General features: G+C 42.0%; 1 protein-coding gene across 1 annotated transcript in view; it reads right to left on the bottom strand.

Moving 5' to 3' along the window:
• Positions 1 to 1,347: 1,347 nt before the first annotated feature.
• The window catches only part of LOC124696516 (B3 domain-containing protein Os03g0619600-like), a 60,142-nt gene continuing 42,042 nt past the window's right edge, over positions 1,348 to 19,447 (bottom strand). The window contains exons 8-10 of the mRNA XM_047229233.1: positions 11,835 to 12,066; positions 4,377 to 4,885; positions 1,348 to 1,502 (exon numbers count right to left, since the gene is read on the bottom strand). Of these exons, the coding sequence (XP_047085189.1) occupies positions 1,348 to 1,502; positions 4,377 to 4,885; positions 11,835 to 12,066 (896 nt within the window). The remainder of the gene's footprint in view (positions 1,503 to 4,376; positions 4,886 to 11,834; positions 12,067 to 19,447) is intronic.

Genomic DNA, 19,447 nt, shown 5'->3' with positions numbered 1-19,447 from the left:
GCTCAGTACATCCAGCATGTATCGATGCCGTTGTGCCATCTCCTTACAAGGGGAAAGATCAAGTGATAAGGATGGAACCTTACAAGATTCCACAACGGGGCACCAGACCTGAAATTCCTGAGTTGATGCCTTCTGAGCGTAGGTCCAAGGAAAGGCATGACCCTGCAGCTAGTTCCAGCTCCTCCATTTGCCCCAAGTGGGGTGCCTCTCGCTTCTTGGCAAGTCTGTGAGAAATGTGCAGGAATACCAATGATGTGGCTCATCAAAGCCTTGCCCTGAATCAAGAGACTAGGAGGCGCCAAAATGAATTCATGGCTGCACAAAACCATCATGTTCCTCCTCCTTGTCCTGAACTAGAGCCAGTGGTTGTTCCAACTTGGGAGATGCCTCCCATTGATGATACCATGCTCCAGAACTTTGACCTCTACCTGTTTGCTCATGGTGGATCTTCATATGATGCTCCTCTTCCCAGGACTAGGTCTAGGACTGCTCCTGCTTCAGATGCTGCTGGATCTGATGATGATGATGATGAAGACAATGAAGAATCCGACGAGGATGATGATGAAGATGGGTCCCCACCCCTATGACAGAGTTCTATTGATGGGAACGATAGCATTTATGCTCTTTCCTCCGCCTTTTTGGTGTTCCGATGCCAAAGGGGGAGAAGAGAGTAGAGTCTAGGACACGGGGTTTCCTTGGTTTCCTTGGGTAGCTTGGTTGTTTATGCACAAGCCATTGATAGTTTATTTGCTTCTTATTGGGGTTGTGCTATTTGCTTGCATTCATTGCCGGATCCATTTGCTACTTCCAATAATTCGTGTATGGACAAGTCATTGTATGCTTAATCTCTATGTTAGGATGAATATGCTTTAGGCTTATACCTTGATATTTACTTGTCTATAACATTCTTTCTTCCTAAAGATATTGGGGGAGCTTCTAATATTCTACAAATGGTGCACATTGCATTCAAACTCAAATTCTCCAAGTGCATACATTATGGGGGAGCTATCTTAATATCTTATATGGAATCAAGGTTTGCGCTAATATTTGTATATGACACTAGCTTGGTTTGTCATTGTATACCAAAAAGGGGGAGATTGTAAGGGTATTCTACCCTTATCCATTATTTTGGTACCAATGACACCGTAGCTAGAGTAATCGGACTAATGCATGCCTATAAGATGATTCTCATGTTTTAGTCTAACATGCATAATGGTGTATCAATGGAACAAGAAGGTAAAGGGAGACCCCCTACTTCGATGAAAATGGGGAAATGTTTTTTTCCCCTTAGGCCGGTCTGTGGGCCGGCCGGCGCCGACCGGCTCTAGCACCGGTGCCAGCCGGGCACTATCCAGGGGATATTCTCCCCTCGCCCGATGACAGCCCGGCGCACAGTCCGGTTTCTGCCGGACGGCCCTGCGTGTGGCCCGGCGGCGCCGACTGCTGGATCAGACGGTCCGGCCCCTGGCCCGGCGCACCGGCCTCTTCGACGAAATGCTGAGCTGGACAAGTCACAACGATTGGATTTCAAGTGGTCATATAAATACCCCTTCACCTAGCTCAGAACACTCATGCACTACACTACAAACTGTTCTTGAGCTCTCTCTCTCATACTCCATTGTTAGAAACACGAAAAGCCTCAGATCTCCCTCCTCCTCCACCCAAACTTGAATCCCTTTGGGGAAAAGCTAGAGGAGTATCTATAATTCCACCGAGCCAAATCTTGTTCCCATCTGTATTCTGCGAGATACCTTCTCTCTAGGGTTTCTTAGTTGGCAAAAGAGTCTGGAAGCATCCGGGCTATGGATTTGCTCCTGACAAGATTGTGAAGGTTTGGAGGATGCCTCAAAGTCTACCACAAGTGAGTGAGCTATTCCTTCGTGGGATAGGCTCCAGAGAAGAAGGTGAGCCTTCGTGGCATTGGGAAATCCTTCGTGGGACCCCACCTCTCCAAACGTGACGTACCTTCTTGCAAATGAAGGGAACACGGGAATACATCTTCGTCTCTGCGTGCTTTCGGTTTTTCCTAATCGGACTCTTTACTTGTGCTATCTTGCCTGTGAGAGCCTTTGTGCTTGAGTTACTTGTTTTATCATCTAGGTTGCCTCACCTAGTTTTCATTAGGCTCACACTTATATTCTGCAAAGCCTAATATTGCAAATAAAGAATTAAAACTTGTAGAAACCTATTCACCCCCTCTAGGTTTACCTCTCTGAACTTTCAGTCGAAGACATCAACTCTTCCCTTATCAATTTGAATGTCTAGCGGAATCTAGTGAAAGCTGCACACGTATATAAATATGTCAGTAACTCATCAATTACACTTGTGAGTGAATGGACGCAATAGAGTTAAATTGTCACGTGAAGTTGTAAGGAAACAGTATGTGGTCACATAAATTTTGATCCCTTAGAAACCTTAGAAGGTTTTCCGCCGTATCCTTGGTCTTATTTATTAGCGTCTTTATATGTACTTTATCTGGGTCAATGAACCCAACATTTAGGATGCCCCTAGTTTTACAGACCAACATCTTCATTCTGCATAATAGAGTACAAAAGGATATAATAAGAATAATTACATGCAACGAACTGAACAACTGAAATAACTGAACAACTTATATGTACAGAATGAATTTAACAACTTACAGACAATAGAAACTCATGAGAGATTTGCCGAGGGCTTCACAATTGTACATATGGAAGAGTTCATCAAAATCGACATGGATCTCTTCGGGTCGGCCATAGTACTCCAGTGGGATAGTCGCCACTATCATTATTCTCCCATTCTTTGCGACAGTCAGGTACCATGCATGCAAGTGACGCATATGTGTTGACAGTTCTTGCAACCTCTCTTTGCTGACAAGAGCTTCCCCCATGACAAATTTAGACATAGGGGCTACAACAGCCTAGGAAAACAACTCGTCTTGGGAAGCCATAATTTCGTCCACACTCATACCCCATTCAGCCGCCCACTTCTTTGCTTCTTCAATACTTTGATAATGCACCAGGGGGAACTTCTCCGGATAACACCTTGAGGGGTGGGATCGATTGTTTGGCCTGTTGTCCGAGCTGGGGAACGTCTGATCTTTTCCCGCTTGCACTTTTCATTGATTTTCTCCCACTTGCACTGCTAGTTGATATGCTCTTTTTTGCTTTCTTCTGCATTGTGCGTAGATAGTCATCACGCTTAGGGTGCAGGTCATATTGCGATGGCAGGGTCAGTAAGTAATTTGCATATTTTTCTGCTTCTCGGTGTATACCGGGGGGGGGGGGGCTCGGGTTTCTTATTTTTCATCTTTGTGTCACAATGTTCCTTTGCGATACTTTTGCTTTCCTCGGGGGTACGATTGGAAGATTCAGATGAGGTACCTTTGGGAGGGGCGACTGTTTTCGCTTTTGGGGGCTCCGTCTTCGGTTAGAACTTATCTACGGAGCATTCTTGTTGGCACACTTCGGGGGCGGCGGCGGGGACGACTGACCCAAGTTCGGCAGCAGAGAGCGAGATGGACTCACGCTGTGGTGGCCGTAGTCATGGGGTGGGTTTCTTCGAGGTGATGGAGGTGTTGGTGACCTACGACAAATCGGAGGCGGTGTTGTCCTTGGCGCCGAGCTTGGAAGCTTGATGTAGTTCTTGTCCCATAGAATGACTCCACCCACTATTTCTCTGAGTGTCCCCTCATCATCAGGTCCATGGAGTTCAAGCTGCATATCATCAAACACCGTTACGATTTCATCCACCACGACTTTAGCATAGCCAGCTGGAATATCACGGCCATCCAGCGTGCGTCAGGTGGACAAGGTAAAGCTTGTCAGAAAAACACCTTCATGGATATGTTCTTCAATCTCTGATGGAGCTCACAAGATATTGACTCCTTGATTCCATCCACGGGGTAGCGGGGACCGCCCTCTATCATATGTCGTGCATCATCAGCCGGGACCTCCGAGTCAGCCACGCTGCTTTTCCGAAGAGATGGGCCAGTGGTAATATTGAGTGTAGGTTCTTACGGGTGCACTACTCCTCTAAGTTCGTCAATCTGCTGATGCTGCGTTAACTCTAGCAAGCAACTAGTTGAACTTGTCATTTTCGTCGTCCTGATGTCGCTTCTTTGCTCTCACTCGGCTTCTGTAAGTATCTTGGTCTTTGGCAAACCCGATCCACCACGGGTAAGAAGGGCCAAAGCCTCGTGTTCGTCCTCCGTGTTCGTCATTCCCGAGGACCAGTGTTAGCAAGTCTTTCTCTCTATCGGGACAGAACTTTCTCTTCCCGTCTTTAATTTCTTTCACTATTTTTCCAATTTTTTCTGGGTACCCTAAGACCGTCATTGCAAAGAAGGTCCCATGTTTCTTCGTCGTATGAACTGCCATGCGCAAGGAACCAACTTCTTGCTCTCAATTCCCACTCATCACAGATTGGTTCTGGTTCGATCCCTCTAGCAAGCATGTCTTGCTCTTGTTTATCCCACTTTGGCATGGCAGTCTCGTAGCTCCCTGGCCCCAATTTGTGGTGATACACCTTGTTATTGGCATTTCTCTTGTTCTTTTCTGACAAGGTCTTGGCATCTTCTGACTCCTTGTACTCCTTAAATGCCTTCCAGTGATTCGCCTGCTTCGATAGATGGCCTTCGAATATTAGAAATTTCTTGTCCTTCACATACTTGTTCCATAAGTTTTTCTTCCACACCCGGAATGGTTCGGCCATCTTCTTAAGAGTCCAGTGCTTGACTTTCGCCCTCATTTTTGCAGCGACGACTGGATTATCGAATTCTGGCAGGTTGAAATGTGCCATGAGTTCATTCGAAAGACCATCTTTGTACCTTTCGGCGACATACTCACTATCGACCGCCCCTTTGCGCTTATGCCACTCCCGAACGCTGATCGGGACGTGATCCCTAACCAGAACTCCGCATTGTTTCTTAAATACAGCAGCAGCTGATATGTTGCAAACGTAGCTATAATTTTTGATGATCCATGCTTGTTTTACACCAATTGCTATATGTTTTGTTTACACTTCGTGATACTTTTATGCATTTTCCGGCACTAACCTATTGACAAGATGCCATAGTGCCAGTTTCCTGTTTTCTACTGTTTTGTATTTCAGAAAAGTTGTACAGGAAATATTCTCGGAATTGGACGAAACAAAATCCGAAGATCTTATTTTTCCGTAACGAAGACGAAGTCCAGAGGAGAGACGAGGAGGCGCTACAGGGCGGCCAGACCAGTCCTCGGGAAGGCCCAGGCCCAGGCCACGCCTAGGGGTGCTCTGGGGCCCCTTGGCCTCCACCGACCTCGCGCTTCCGCCTATAAATGCCTCCCGAGGCGCAAACCCTAAAAAAATCAGCCTCCATCCCAGAAAAGTTCCGTAGCTCCGCCGCCGCCGAAGACAAGATCCGGGGGACAGAAGTCTCTCTGTTCTGGCACCCTACCGGGAGGGGAATTGCCCCCGGAGCCATCTCCATCGACTCCACTGCCATCTCCATCACCGTTGCTGACTCCCATGATGAGGAGGGAGTAGTTCTCCCCCGAGGCTGGGGCTTTACCGGTAGCTAAGTGGTCTATCTATATCTCCATGTATGATCTTTATGTGATCATGAGCTTTGCAATCTAGTTGAATATTTAGATGTTATTCTTCAACTATTATGCTACTCAAGTGGTTTTATTATGTGATCTCCGGGGACATCTTGTCCAACGGTGTAAGGTGACAGTGTGCACACCGTGTTTGTTTCTTAAGCTTAATTTACAGAAATACTTATGAATTGTGGTGTCTAGTTAGTACAATCTTTGTATGCTCAAGGTGGTAGTGTGGGGCGTCCATAGATTGGGAATGCGAACTTTAAGGTATGCTTATGCAGCCCTACGCAATGATTTTTTTTGTTATCAAATCGAAGAGTGGTTCAGAGTAGCGTAATTAAGTGATAATATCTATGTATTCAATTATAGCATCATTGTTGAGAGTGTCCACTATTGAATGTAAGAAGCCCTAGGCCTTGTTTCTAAGCACTGAAACACCGTTTACAACCAATTCGGCTACATGTTTGCCTGCTGACCTCTTTATTTCATATTGCAATTACTACTCATAATCATCCATATTACTTGTATTTCACTATCTTTTTGCCGAACTAGTGCACCTATACACCTGACACGTGTATTGGGTGTGTTGGGGACACAAGAGACTTCTTGTATCGTAATTGCAGGGTTGCTTGAGAGGGATATCTTTGACCTCTACCTCCCTGAGTTCGATAAACCTTGGGTGATCCACTTAAGGGAAACCTGTTGCTGCTCTACAAACCTTTGCACTTGGAGGCTCAACACTGTCTACAAGAATAGAAGCGTGCGTAGACATCAAGCTCTTTTCTAGCGTCGTTGTCGGGGAGGTAAGGTAAAAGGTACTCACATCCTCTGGCTACTAAGTTTTCTAGTTTTTGGTGAGTGATCAAAGTTATTTCCTTTAGATTATGCAATTAAATATTTTTGTTTCTTGTTTTTATTTTCAGTAGTTAGGCTTAATGGAAAACAACAACAAAATTAGAGAGCTTTATAGTATTTATCTTGAGTTAGGACATGAGGTGTTTGAAGAGAAAATTTAAAAACCTATGGAACTTTACTTTCATGCTAGTAGCAATGTTATTAGTATGAATTCTTTGAACACCATTATTGCTAATGCTACGGAAAATTCTAAGCTTGGGGAAGCTGGTTTTGATGAGCATGATATTTTTAGTCCCCCAAGCATGGAGGAGGAAATTTACTTTGATGATACTATGCCTCCAATATATGATGATTACAGTGATGATTATGTATTTTCAGTCCACCTACTATTGACGAGAAAAGTAATTATTATTACAATATGCCTCCTATATTTGATGATTATGGTGATGAGAATAATAATGGTAGCTATTTTGTTGAATTTGATTCCACTACAATTAATAAGAATGACTATGCTTATGTGGGGAGTAATAATTATTTTATGCATATGGCTCATGATAAGAATGTTTTATGTGATAGATATATTGTTAATTTTATTTATGATGCTAATGAAAATAATTATGAGACAGGATAATATGGTTGTAGAAGTTTTCATGTTACTAAAACACCTCTCTATATGCTAATTTTTTTGAAGTTGCATTTGTTTTGCTTTCCTATGCTTCTTACTATGTGCTTCTTTGATTTATTTTCTTACAAGATTTCTATGCATAGGAAGTGGGTTAGACTTAAATGCGTTTCATATTTGCTCCTTGATGCTCTCTTTTACTTCCATTCATATTTCTTATGTGAGCATCTTCTCAAATTACTGAACCTAGCTGAAAGGCGTTAAAGAAAAGTGCTTATGGGAGGCAACCCATGTTTATTTTCTGTAATGTTTTTGTTGAGTATTGGAAGTTGTTGCCTCTGTAAAAACCTCTTCTTATCATTTTTATTTCGTTTTGGTGATAAGAGTAGCCTCTAATAGGAAGAAAGTAAGATTTAGGGAAGTTGCTGTCCAGAAACAGATTATGTGCTGTTACCAAAAAAAATCCGTACTCCCAGCCAGAACGTAATTTTGAGCTGTCAAATTTTGAGCATATGCCCCAGGTTATTGTTGAACTTTCATTAGTTTTGCACTTTTCGATATGAGAACAGAGGATTTTCGAAAAAATCGATCTTTACATGTTGTTCTGTTTTTACAGATTTGTGCCACTATTTGCATTTGCCTCTTATTCTTTTTTTAATTCTTTTGTGAGAAAGAGATTTTTAAGAAGTTTCTACATTAGCTAATGTTTTAATAGATGTTTTATATATGGTAGAACTGAACCCAAGTGGATTTTTTATTTTGATTACACTAATGCTGCTAATAAAGAATTGTGTGAAGTTTTGTATGAAGGATGTTTTCAAGTGTAGGAGAGAAGAATGATGTAATGAGATGAAGAATGGACAAAAGCCTCAAGATTTGGTATGACCCTACCACCCCAAGAAATATCCAAGGGGTACAATCGTCAAAGCTTGGGGATGCCCAAGGCATCTCCATCTTCATCAACAAAGTATCATGTTATCTTTCTATGCGCTATATTTTTATTGCTTCATATGCTATGTGTTATACTTGGAGCGTATTTTTCTGTTTTTAGTTTTATTTTGTTTTGTTTGCTGTAGAATAAGGCTGGATCCCAACATATTTGTTTTGGAGAATGACAAACTCCATTTTAATTGCACAGAACACTCTAGTTTTCACTTTTACTGTGTTACGAGTGTTCTAGTTTTCTAGTACTTTGTTTAGCTCTGGTTTCTCCACTTTTATTTTGTTCAGAGCTTGTTAGTTTTCTTTATTCATGTATAATTAGCTCTATGGTCCTTACTGATTATTATCCATGAGAGTTTTTTCAAATAAATTGATTGGTGTTGGAGACGAGTAAAATGTTTCATGCTTATAGTGATGCAAAAGGAAGCTTGTCTAGACTGTGGCATAGACTTTGGCATGTCATGTTGGATGTTATTCTTATTATATGCTTAGTATTTATTGTTGTATCATGACTTGTCTCAAATAGCTAAGAGTGCTTAATGTGACATTGAAAGAATCATGTGTTGTTTTCATCATAAGAAGCATAATATTGTGATATTCTCCTTTGATGTTTTATTGGGTTGACTTGGCACATGTTTATAGCATGTTATGACTACCAACCAGTCAACTAAAGCCTCTATGATCATTTAGTTTTTTACTTGCAATATCACTTTATTCTTTGATTAATATCGTTTTATCACTATGCATGATTATGGCGATTATTGCTCTCTTAGTTTGTCGCTCCCGGTCTTTTGCTAGCCTTCGCCTATACTGAGTATGAGCTCTACTCATCCATCCAACCACTAAAAACCAAATTTCCATTTGTATCCACCATATCTACCTATTAGCATTATTGCTATTCCAAGTATATTCATCATCTTTTATCTATCTTTCAAATTAATTATGAGAAAATTAGTTAGTAAAGCTCTCACAAACTTGATGGAACATTTACTTTCTTGCACGTAATAAACTTGAACCATTGTGACTATCTTATGAAGATTATATGATTGCAAATTGTGAGTTGGAAGTTAGCACAACCATGCTTTCATGGGGCACGCTTTCAACATTTCACTTATTTCTATTTAGTTGATGTCATGATCTTTTGTTTATGGATGCCTAGCGATGTGAAATAAAATGGAAACTTGTAAGTCCATGAAGTTTGTATATGTGTTACAGAAACGCTGGGCCGCCAAACCAAGCCATGCATCATTCATGGTGGAAATTTACAGCGAATCATAGTGAGCATTATGTGAAGCATCTTCAATAAAAGCTATGATGATAGTAAATAAAAGGATTGTTGAGATGCTCATCGTCTGTTTGTCTTGTCATTTTGGTATATGATTGCTCATATACCTAAAGTAGTACTTCTACATCATGGGGCAGGAGGTACCCCGTTGGCGTTCTTAATGATACATGTATACTTACAATGACAAGAACTTATTTGGGACCTAAGTTGAGTAACATGAGGTGTAGGTACTCATATTAAAGGGGCATGAGATTTTCAACTTATGATTTGTCAAGCATATAACTCATTTTTGCCCTCACAATAACTTTAACCATTCAAGATGCTTATGATAGGGCAATGAGAGCTCAAAGCTAACAATTACCATACCTTTTTGAAAGCTTTATAAAAGATGTTGATTCTTACTTCCTTCTTCGAAGGACCCTTTCTTTTACTTTTATGTTGAGTCTTCATCTTCTTTCTTTATGCACCAATTAAGAGAGCATATTTGGCATTCTGAGTATAACGTGCATAGTCCCAAGACATATTGATTGATTCATGAGTATGCTATTTCTTGTTCTTAAATTACTTGTATCTTGTCACCCTTAAACTTTAAAGGTGTCCTGGCATTTATTTTTTGCTATTCCATGAAGGACAAGCTGAGTACCACTTTGCTATGTTTTCTCTATGCTAAAAAACAAATAGTTGCTTTCAGTGCATAATTATTCATGATCCTTTGTTTGAGTTACTTCTCATGTTATAACATAGTTGCTAAGTGCTATTGTTAGAATTATATCTATCATGCCTATGTTTAGAGTACTTTGATCCCAGCTTACAATGCTTTACATAATTTGATCAAGATTATGTTGGCTGCATGTCACCTCAAAAATTATTTTTGCTATCACTTACCTACTCGAGGAAGAATAGGAGTTAAGCTCGGGGATGCTGATACGTTGCAAACGTATCTATAATTTTTGATGCTCCATTATTGTTTTACACCAATCTATATATTTTATTTACACTTCGTGGCACTTTTATGCATTTTCCGGCACTAACCTATTGATAAGATGCCAGAGTGTCAGTTCTCCGTTTTCTGCTGTTTTGTATTTCAGAAAAGTTGTACATGAAATATTCTCGGAATTGGATGAAACAAAAGCCGAAGATCTTATTTTTTTCCGTAACAAAGACGAAGTCCACAATATAGATGAGGAGGCGCCATAGGGCGGCCAGACCAATCCTAGGCGTGGCCAAGGCCCTGGCCACGCCTAGGGGTGGTCTGGGCCCCCCGGCCTCCACCGACGTCGCCCTTCCGCCTATAAATTCACCCCGGCGTGAAAACCATAAAAAATTAACCTCTGTACCAGAAAAGTTCCGTAGCTCCGCCGCCGCCGAAGACATGATCTGGGGGACAGAAGTCTTTGTTCCGGCACCCTGCCGGGACGGGGAATTCCCCCGGAGCCATCTCCATCGATTCCACCGCCATCTCCATCTCCGTTGCTGACTCCCATGATGAGGAGGGAGTAGTTCTCCCCTGAGGCTGAGAGCTTTACCAGTAGCTAAGTGGTTTATCTATCTCTCTATGTAGGATCTTTATGTGATCATGAGCTTTGTAATCTAGTTGAATATATAGATGTTATTCTTCAACTATTATGCTACTCAAGTGGTTTTATTATGTGATCTCCGGGGACATCTTGTCCAACGGTATGAAGGTGACAGTGTGCACACCGTGTTTGTTTCTTAAGCTTAATTTACATAAATACTTATGAATTGTGGTGTCTAGTTAGTATCATCTTTGTATGCTCAAGGTGATAGTGTGGGGCGTCCATAGATTAGGAATGCGACTTTAAGGAATGCTTATGCAGCCCTACGCAGTATATTTTTGTTTGTTATCAAATCGGAGTGTTTGTTATCAAATCAAGGTGATAGTGTGGTTCAGAGTAGCGTAGTGAAGTGATAATATCTATGTATTCAATTATGGCATCATTGTCGAGAGTGTCCACTAGTGAAAGTAAGAAGCCCTAGGCCTTGTTTCTAAGCATTGAAATACCGTTTACAACCAGTTCTCTACATGTTTGCTTGTTGCCCTCTTTATTTCGGATTGCAATTACTACTCATAATCATCCATATTACTTGTATTTCACTATCTCTTCGCCGAACTAGTGCACCTATACACCTGACACGTGCATTGAGTGTGTTGGGGACACAAGAGACTTCTTGTATCGTAATTGCAGGGTTGCTTGAGAGGGATATATTTGACCTCTACCTACCCAAGTTCGATAAACCTTGGGTGATCCACATAAGGAAAACTTGTTAATGTTCTATCTCTGCACTTGGAGGCAACACTGTCTACAAGAATAGAAGCGTGCATAGACATCAGCATCCTTCGTGGATAACTTGGGTTCGCCCGTAGGGAATATGACCTCAAATGTGTAATGCGTTCGTCCATCCAACTTTTTGGTCGGCCCTAATTTCGTAGCTTTGCTCGATGTGGAGGCCTAAGAGAAGAAACATTCACCAATTTATATGTATACAACTCAATATATACAACTCCCTCCAATATTTCGATATATTACTAGTGATATATATATACCTCGCCGGCTTCTCCATCATCGGAGTTATTGCCTTTCCAGCATCAGAGCTATCGTCTTCTCCATCATCGGAGGTGTCGGTTTCATCCTCATGTCGTTCGACCTCCATTCCATCTCCGGAGGGGTTCAGATACGACGACGGAGATTCAGCTCGTTCAACATCGTTTGCATCCTGGATTATATCCTCGAGAATTTCTTCCTCTGCTAGGTCTCTGGTAGGTGAAACCATACTTTCTGCAAAATGCACACAATGTTATTTCAAAATGCAGGCTATATTATTTTCAAAATAATCCTATTTCTATTTGCAAATAATCCACTTTGCAAAAATAACCCTATTTCTATCACATTCTATTTGTCCTAATAATACAACTATTTTTATTGCATATAAAACTAATAATAATAGTTCATATATAAAATTTTCCCTATTGCATATAAAACCAACAAATATAAAATTTCCCTATTGCATATAAAACTAACAAATATATAAGTAATAATAATAGTTCATATATAAAATTTTCCCTATTGCATATAAAACTAACAAATATAAAATTTCCATATTGCATATAAAACTAACAAATATAAAATTTCTCCTAATAATAATATCTATACCTATTTCTATATATTTCTAATCCATATCTAAATATTTCTAACAAAGAATAATAGTAATTCTATTTTTCCTATTTTTATTTCTCCTAATGATAAAATTATTTCTATTTCTCCTAATAATTATAGTTTATATATATATAGATGTAATTGCTTATACAACTAACATATATATACAAATAGTTAATATATGCAACTAACATATATAAAAAACATATTTATTCATATATATACAAAATTGCATAGATATATAAATAAGATATATATAGAAATAGAACTAACATATATATATAAACATATTTATTAAATATATTATTTTCTCCTAACCCTAATTTAAAAAAAGACAAGGCCGGGGCCGGGGTTGGTCGTAGCCTCACCGGCTTTAGGTCAGCGGCGGAGCCCGGAGGCAAGGCAACGGTCGAGGCGCCGGGGTGCGGTGCGGCGGAGGCGATGGGGCCCGTGCATGCGGTGGCGACAGCGAGGCCGGCGGCGGCGAAGTCGGGCAGCCTGACATCGTTGTGAGAGCTCCTCGTGCGTCGAAAATGGCTAAGTCCCGGACGGTTCCACCGTCCAGGGAAGGAGATGCACTTTTATACCCCGTTTTAGTCACGGCCCGTGCCACGAACCGCTACTAAAGGGGAGTTTTTAGTCGCGGCTCGTGGCACGATGCGGGACTAAAGGGGGTCGGCGTTTCAGCTTCCCGCGCTGATCGTGGCCTTTAGTCGCAGCATGTTCCACGGTGCGGGACTAAAGGCCCAATTTAGGGCACGCACTGCCTACACTTTTTTCAGGTTGGCCCCCAAATATTTTACAAATATTTAAATATTTAGATAAACTACTTTTTGCATACTTGTGTATTTGAGAAAACTTTAAATATGAAATATGCTTGAATTTAAATAAGGAATCCAAATCAATTTACTGTTTTATAAAATAATTATTATAACTTATCAAACGAATAACAAATTTCCTCTTATCAATTAAAAATAGATTAATTAATAGTTTTTGCATACTTTTAAATCTCACCAATTTTCTACATGAAAAGTGCTTGAATTTGTATAAGTAATCCAAATCCATTTTCTGTTTTATAAAATAATTATTAAAATTATGAAACTATTAAAAAATTTACCAATTTCAATTAAAAGATATATTAACTTATACTTTTTGCATAATATTGAATCTCACTAAACTTTCAACATGAAAAGTGCTTGAATTTGAATAAGTAATCCAAATCCATTTTCTGTTTTATACATAAAGGTTTAATAAATTCCATAGATGAGAGAGGAGGGGCGCACGCGGGTGTTACCTTGCAAGAGATTTAATCTTTTCTCTCCTATACTCCACCAATCGTGGCTGATGCCGATAATGATGAGGAGGAGGAAGAAGAAGAGAAAGCCGGGACTAAAGCTGTCGGTGGGATAACGACGCGTGGGTAACCTTTAGTCCCGGCCGGTGGGTGCAATCGAGACTAAAGCTATCGGCAAGATAAGGACGCGTGGGTGGATGCACTGCTCGATGAGATAAGGCACGATGCCCTGTCGGAGGAACAAGACGAAGGAGAAGCGGCACCATGCCTATAAAAGGAGCTGAGCGTCGATAATCGCCATGGCAAGCAGCTCAACAAGCCAACCTAGAAGGTAGGAAGCTTCGTACCTATGGCCGGAGGAAAGGTGTAATATCCTAGGTTTAGAGACGATCTAGGGGTAGAATTTAGAAAGGGATGTGCACTGCATCGTAAATTCTGGGGAAATTTCGCGCTTTTATAACAAAACTGCATCGAAGGGGGACAAGTTTCTCTCTCGACACCTTACAGGGTTAGGGTTTCGAGAGTGCGATAAACTTGCATCTCACTTAGCTCAATTAGGGTTTTGAGAAGAGAGGAGAGTAGTGCATTACAACTCTAAGTTGCATGATTGAATTCAAACAAACTTGTGTTTGAATTTCAAATTCAAACATCATATGAATCTCTCATAATTCAAAATTGTGGTAATTCTTTAAACAAATTATAAATAATAAAGAATATAAATAATTCAACTATTAAGTAAAAATCATTAGAGAAAATTGGAGCTTTATTGATATTCACACAAGATACAATGTCAATTACAATATCCAGAATTGAATCATGAATTTACAACACATTACAAGAATTGAAGAAATAGAAAAAGAAAAAGGAAAATTACCAGTAAATGAAATATCCTAAACTACACAAATTAATCTTCATGAAATGCTTGATCAGGTTGATCTTGTGCTTCTTCTTGATAAATTCTTGATCCCTGCACACACATGAAGCAAACCTTGGTTTATGCCAAGTGGAATTGCCACTTGGCAGGTTAGCAAAAAATGGAAATGGAGAGGATATGACCATGGATCAGCCGAGCTGATCCACTCACAGGACCAAGTTCCAACAAGGAACCACACAGGCAGCTCACACTGCATGTGTGCATGCCTCACAGCACACAAACCAGGGGAGTCACCAAAATAGTGCCAGGCTCAGCTGTCGACCCAGAGAGCCAAGTAAGGACCATATAAAACCTTTTCCACCGCCAGAACTAAAGCAGCTCATCAGCAGCAACTCACAAGGGTAAGAACACCAAGAACAGCAAGAACAGGTGAACAACCAGAGCTGTCCCACTTTTTCCAGCAATTACCAGAAACAAACCAAGCATCACAAGCTTGCAAGGAGGAGAAGGGCAAGCAAACCAAGCATCCAGAAGAAATCCTCTACACGAACACTTTAATCTAGGAGCTGGAGTGAGGTATACACATCATCATGAACAAACCAGATGGTTTTGTTCATAAATTGCACAGGCATGATCACACAAGCACACAAAGGGTGGAGTAACCCTGTTTTGATCATCATTTGGTCATAGACCAAGTGTAACCTCGGTAGAAATGGCAAAGACCAGGGATCAATCAAAGCCTATGTCCATGGTTATGCCAACCAGACAAGTGGTAGCATCTTCCAAATGGAAATAGGAAGGAAAACCATCCCAGAGACTTACCCAAATATACCCAGACTACACTAGCCCTTTTAAAAACCATCAGAAATGCAGAGATATATGTCTACTGCAATTATTTGTCAACATCAAAAGCATCTGGCAACCAAATATGGTTAAGCCAGAGAGCAACTGTCCATACACATCAAGCCAACAAGGGTGGGAGCTTCCTGAACAGCAAAGAATTGCTATTGAGGCCACCTCAACCACAAAACCATCCAACAAAGCCACCCATCATCACCCAGAGGGTTCAGAGTGAGCTAGGGTCCCCAACAACTTGTTGGCATCCCTCTAGCTCAAGTAAATCAAGGAAAAGAATCATCACTGAATTACAGTTCATCCATCTATCCATTTGATCAAGCCAAACTAAACAGATAATTGAAATACACACACAACCAGAGGTGTAGACACTTGCAAATGATCCAAAGGATCACTGCAAGCATCAGCAGATGCTTGATCAAGCAAAGCCTGCACCAGCACAACGCATGGTGATACACAGTCACCAGGATAAGCACCAGACAGGCACAAGCAGGAAGTAAGCAAGCAATCAACAAGCATCTGATGATCATTTGATCACCAGAGCTTGCTAGAGCATGCTAAAGCATGCTAAGGCATGCTAGAACCAAGCCTAGCACCAACACAGCAACAACATGAAGTAAATAGCCACATAAATTGAACAATTTCACTACAGATAAGCAAATAAGCTATATGCAATTGTATCCAGAAGCACACCATCAAGGGATGGAGATGTCTAGTCAACAGCTGTGCACAATTGAGCATTTCCAAGATTCACAGCCCTATACACAACTCACCCAGGGCACTGCCTCTTGCAAATTTGCAAGAATTACACACAGTCATCAAGCCAGGGCAAGATAATTGAATACACTTGAGTGTCTAGTGATGGCGTGTAACTCACACATTCGTTGGGAACCCCAAGAGGAAGGTATGATGCGCACAGCAGCAAGTTTTCCCTCAGAAAGAAACCAAGGTTTATCGAACCAGGAGGAGCCAAGAAGCACGTTGAAGGTTGATGGCGGCGGGATGTAGTGCGGCGCAACACCAGGGATTCCGGCGCCAACGTGGAACCCGCACAACACAACCAAAGTACTTTGCCCCAACGAAACAGACGAGGTTGTCAATCTCACCAGCTTGCCGTAACAAAGGATTAGATGTATAGTGTGGATGATGATTGTTTGCAGAGAACAAGTAAAGAACGAGTATTGCAACGAGATTTGTATTTCAAGTATAAAAGAATGGACCGGGGTCCACAGTTCACTAGAGGTGTCTCTCCCATAAGATAAATAGCATGTTGGGTGAACAAATTACAGTCGGGCAATTGACAAATAGAGAGGGCATGACAATGCACATACATGATATAATGAGTATTGTGAGATTTAATTGGGCATTACGACAAAGTACATAGACCGCTATCCAAGCATGCATCTATGCCTAAAAAGTCCACCTTCAGGTTATCATCCGAACCCCTTCCAGTATTAAGTTGCAAAACAACGAGACAATTGCATTAAGTATGGTGCGTAATGTAATCAATAACTACATCCTCGGACATAGCATCAATGTTTTATCCCTAGTGGCAACAAGTACATCCGTAACCTTAGAGGTTTCTGTCACTCCCGCATTCACTGGAGACATGAACCCACTATCGAGCATAAATACTCCCTCTTGGAGTTAAGAGCAAAAACTTGGCCGAGCCTCTACTAATAACGGAGAGCATGCAAGATCATAAACAACACATAGGTAATAGATTGATAATCAACATAACATAGTATTCTCTATCCATCGGATCCCGACAAACACAACATATAGAATTACAGATAGATGATCTTGATCATGTTAGGCAGCTCACAAGATCCAACAATGAAGCACATGAGGAGAAGACAACCATCTAGCTACTGCTATGGACCCATAGTCCAGGGGTGAACTACTCACTCATCACTCCGGAGGCGACCATGGCGGTGAAGAGTCCTCCGGGAGATGAATCCCCTCTCCGGCAGGGTGCCGGAGGTGATCTCCGGAATCCCCGAGATGGGATTGGCGGCGGCGGTGTCTCGCAAAGGTTTTCCGTATCGTGGCTCTCGGTATTGGGGGTTTCGCGACGAAGGCTTTAAGTAGGCGGAAGGGCAACGCGGGGGGCCACACGAGGGCCCCACACAACAGGCCGGCGCAGCCCAGGCCCAGGCCACGCCGCCCTAGTGTGTGGCCGCCTCGTGGCCCCACTTCGTCTCTCCTTCGGACTTCTGGAAGCTTCGTGGAAAAATAAGCCCCTGGGCGTTGATTTCGTCCAATTCCGAGAATATTTCTTTACTAGGATTTCTGAAACCAAAAACAGCAGAAAACAAGCAATCGGCTCTTCGGCATCTCGTTAATAGGTTAGTGCCGGAAAATGCATAAATACGACATAAAGTATGCATAAAACATGTAGATATCATCAATAATATGGCATGGAACATAAGAAATTATCAATACGTCGGAGATGTATCATCTAGCAAGAGTAGTATCAAGAACAGAGGCACAGGGAAAGATTCAAGCAAGAAATGCAAGCATAAGCAAGCACATGGCTTAGGAACATTGCACAGAATCATGCATAACAAAGATAGCACTAATTAAGCATAGCCATTAGACAGAGTAGGGCAGCACAGGAGTTAGTATCCATGGCATATACAGCAGCAGTAACTAGCACATCATGGCAGCACCAGAGCTAGCATGACGCAGAGCACATAGGCGCAGGAGCAGCAGCAGCACAAGCACAGCAGCAATGGCCGCAGCATCAACGCAACAGAACGGCATGATCTCTCCATGGGGAGGATTAGCCGCAGCTCAGGCAAGAATAAGAAGGAGTAGAGCTGAGAGGGAGAGAAGGAGGCGATGGAGTACTCACAGGTGAGGCTGAACGAAGGACGCGGCCATGGCGGCCACGGCGGCACACGCCGGGGGCACGGCAGCGCCATGCCAGGCCAGGCCACGGCAACGCCGCAGCAACCAGCACAGCCACGGCAGGGCACGGCGACGCCACCTCATCAGGAGCACCGGCGAGCAGCGCATCGTCGCAGATCTTGCGGCCAGGGCGCAGACGCGTTGGGGGCGAGCCGAGGAGGCAATGAGCGTCAGATCGACGCGGACCATCATGTCCGCCGTCGAGAGGCGGTCTAGATCCGCACCATCTCGTCGCCGGCGACGGCCGGAGGCGGCGGGATTTAATTGGCGACGGCGAGGGTGATTTTCATGTCGCCAGAGCTCGGGGGATTAGGGTTTCGCGAGGGAGAGGAGAGGAAGTGAGGGCGACCGAGTGGGCCAGACCTGGCCGAAGGGGTTGAGCCCAACCCACTCGGGTTCACCCTGACAGGTAGGCCCGAGGGCATTTTAGACATTTCATAAATGCCCATTTAAGTAAAAGCTTTCACATAATTTTATAAAGTAAATATAACTATAAAAAAATAATTAAAAATACGAAAACTACTCAGGATAAAATTCTCTAGCATAATAAAGTATGAAAAGGAATTTTTGGAGACAAACAAGATTAAGTCCAAATTTGATGATTAAAATAATCATTTAAATCACACCTTATAATTTTCAATAATAAAAATAAGTCCATAAATGCTTTTGGACTTTAAAAACCTTGACAACATTTCAAGGTTGAATTTTACCCGAAACAGAGTATCCCTAAATCATTCTTAGTATTAACCTCTCACATGAAATGATAAAACATCGGAAGGGGGGAACAAACCCTAAAAATGGAATCATGCATAAATGCTTCTTTAACCATTCACTACAAGAAAAGTTCTGATAGACAACGTCTCAAAATCGTCCGCTAAGGGGTATTTTTCGTCGCCCATGGGCCTAACCCGACGATATGGGTTCTGTTGTGGAAACTGCGCTGGCAAAGTCCAACGACGTTTTTTCGGTCCGTCGCGCTTGGGGCGCCCTTCCGCCACTCGTAAACTTGACCGCTGCCCAAGTGTTTCCGGAGCCCGTTGATCGCCGACGTCATGCAAACCGACACG

The sequence above is a fragment of the Lolium rigidum genome, chromosome 3, assembly GCF_022539505.1.
Source record: "Lolium rigidum isolate FL_2022 chromosome 3, APGP_CSIRO_Lrig_0.1, whole genome shotgun sequence".
NCBI lineage: Eukaryota > Viridiplantae > Streptophyta > Magnoliopsida > Poales > Poaceae > Lolium > Lolium rigidum.
Note: the sequence above shows the minus strand (reverse complement) of the source record. Positions and strands in the feature narration are given on the sequence as shown.